The sequence below is a fragment of the Stegastes partitus genome, unplaced genomic scaffold (assembly GCF_000690725.1).
Source record: "Stegastes partitus isolate 25-593 unplaced genomic scaffold, Stegastes_partitus-1.0.2 Scaffold1578, whole genome shotgun sequence".
Classification (NCBI taxonomy): Eukaryota; Metazoa; Chordata; class Actinopteri; family Pomacentridae; genus Stegastes; species Stegastes partitus.
In genome coordinates, this window is record NW_007579309.1 from 115,366 (window position 1) to 117,899 (window position 2,534).

General features: G+C 41.0%; 1 protein-coding gene across 1 annotated transcript in view; it reads right to left on the bottom strand.

The window, feature by feature from the left end:
- Positions 1–161: 161 nt before the first annotated feature.
- Positions 162–2,534, bottom strand: part of LOC103371400 (uncharacterized) — a 13,612-nt gene continuing 11,239 nt past the window's right edge. Inside the window, exons 9-11 of the mRNA XM_008300712.1 lie at positions 2,228–2,274; positions 833–1,310; positions 162–265 (exon numbers count right to left, since the gene is read on the bottom strand). Coding sequence (XP_008298934.1) covers positions 196–265; positions 833–1,310; positions 2,228–2,274 — 595 coding nt within the window. The 3' untranslated portion in view covers positions 162–195. The remainder of the gene's footprint in view (positions 266–832; positions 1,311–2,227; positions 2,275–2,534) is intronic.

The window sequence follows — 2,534 nt, forward strand, 5'->3', positions numbered from 1 at the left end:
TATAAAAATTGTATATTTACAAGACATGATGAAATAAATTCCAGAACAAAACAGACACAAAAATCTAATATTTTTCAGTTCAGCTACTCGATCAGTTATCTTCACTTTTAACAGTTTCTTAAATGCTGAATGCCCAGTTACTTACAAATATTGTTTAGATAACACAAGAATTAAGCAGATTTTATAAGTTTTATTTTACACATTTATATAGTGCAGTGACACTGAAGAACCAAACAAGAAGCCAAACCCAGGGTAGACTGGTAGACTTGGAGGCTGCACATGGTTCCTTTTGGGCTCTTTTGGCTCTGAATTTGGTACCAACTCCAGCTTTTATGATTCAGCTAAACTTAGCTGAATTTATTTTATACTACATCCAATAATTTCCACAACACCATTCTTTTACATTTGTTTTGGATAAAAACATGAATGTAAAACAATCAAACAGTATTACACACATGTATTAAATGATGTCCGTCATCACTCATGACTGGTCACATGACACATCAACACAACATTCAGTCTGTACAATGAGAATCTGTGGCTGATCAGGATGGCAAAAAGACCATCCTTTTGCTCTGCTTGTATTAATTCACAAAAAAAGACAAAGAAAGAAAAAAGAAAAAGAGATTTGTTCTCAGATGGGCGCTAACTCCCATCGTTCACATAGTGGAGCTGGATAATAGCGATCATAATCGTTGCACTAGTAACAACGAGTGTGTGTCAGTGGAATGGTGTAAGGATTAAACAGACATTCCTCAGTCAGAAGAGTGACTCTGCAGCAGCCTCTGAACATATAGTCACCGAACCACTCCAGACTCTGAATCCAGGATACAGAAGTCCAGTGAATTTGGTGTTAAAGGTGTGGAGGTGGATCATTGCATCAGAAGAGACTCTGTAGAAGGACAGAGTGCCAGCTGGACAGTCCAGATAAACTGCTACTCTGTGAGAAATGGAGGAGGGAGGGAGAGGAATGATCGTCTCTGTGTTGTTGTGCCAGACAGAGTAACAATCATCAGAGCAGCTCAGACACCAGGACTGATCGTTGCCTCCAAACTTGGACTCCCTGGTGTATCCCTTCCTCCTGATCCCTCTGTAGGCCACTGCTATATCAACACTTCCACTCCACTCGACCTCCCAATAACAGCGACCAGTCAGGCCGTTTCTACACAGTAGCTGAAAGGAGTTCTCAAATCTTTCTTGATGATCAGGATACGGCTGCTGCTGGATCACTGCTTCCACTCTTTTGTTGTTGTCAGACAGTTTGAGGTTTCTGTGTGCTGAGTTTGGGTTCAGAGTGACTTCACAGGCATCTGATGAAGAAAGAACAGACAATAAAGAAACAGTTTATTATCTAATGCAACTCACAGGTTTATCATTTGTTGATCTTTAAGCAGAGTGACTGTTTAAAGGGTTCCAGAAGACACATGCTGATGATATCTTGTTATTTTAGATCTGGGAGTGAATCACATCTCAATTACAGATTTGGTGCTTATCTCAACTTTCTTGATGGTACACCACAAACTAAGTTAAAGGGATTTTGCCAAGTTCAGTGCATATCTCTTTGCCGCCTGCCAGCTCTCCATTCTGTGTGTGTACTAAAAAGGGAAGTCAAAGCTGCTGTAACCCATCCACACAACAGAGACAGACTACAGGCACAGGACAGCCATATGAATCCCAATCACAATCAGAGATATCACAAGATAGTGGATGAATACAAATACCTGGGAACAATTTTTGACAACGCATTGAAATTTGCCTCAAAAAGTGAGGAGATCCACAGAAAATGCCAGCAGCGGCAGTATCTGCTCAAGAAGCTAAACACTTTTGGTGTCAGCAGGAACATCCTAAAGACATTTTACTTCTCCTTCATTGACAGTGTCATTATATTTTCTAGAATTTGCTGGTATCACGTCACCCATCTGCATAGCACCTTCAAGGTCTGCTCTAAAATGATGGGATTCCCACTCAGAGCACTCTACACCCTATCTGAGCAGCAGACACCGAGGACAGTGAGCAGGATCCTCCAGGACTCCTCACATGCTCTGTTCCCAGCGTTTGATTGGCTCCCCTCAGGACGTCGGCTCTGCTGTCCTGGAGGCAGGACTCAGAGGAGAAGAGCAACCTTTGTTTTTAGGGCTGTACAGCTTGTCAACTCCCAACCATCACCCCATCCTTAGGCATAAAGTGGAGAAAGTGCAGTTTGTATAGATACGATATATAGACTTACATTTCCTCAGAGAAGCAGGCAGTGTCTGCTCTCCATCACTCTCCATTCTAAAAAATAAAACAGACAAATACAATCTTTTTGAACAATGGAAGAAATTGCTGTTCTCTATTCAATGGTGTTGAATGCAACAAAAATCCTAACTGCTGTTTTTAAAGATATCAATATACTTCAAAATATCTTCTTGTTGGATGGTCAGCTTCTAAAAAAAAACTCTCCTCACAGCTTTTGTTGGAACAAGGTGCCCAGAATCCAACAGTTCTTATAATAAGATGCAAAATGGCTGTCATACCCACTTTACTAGTGACTG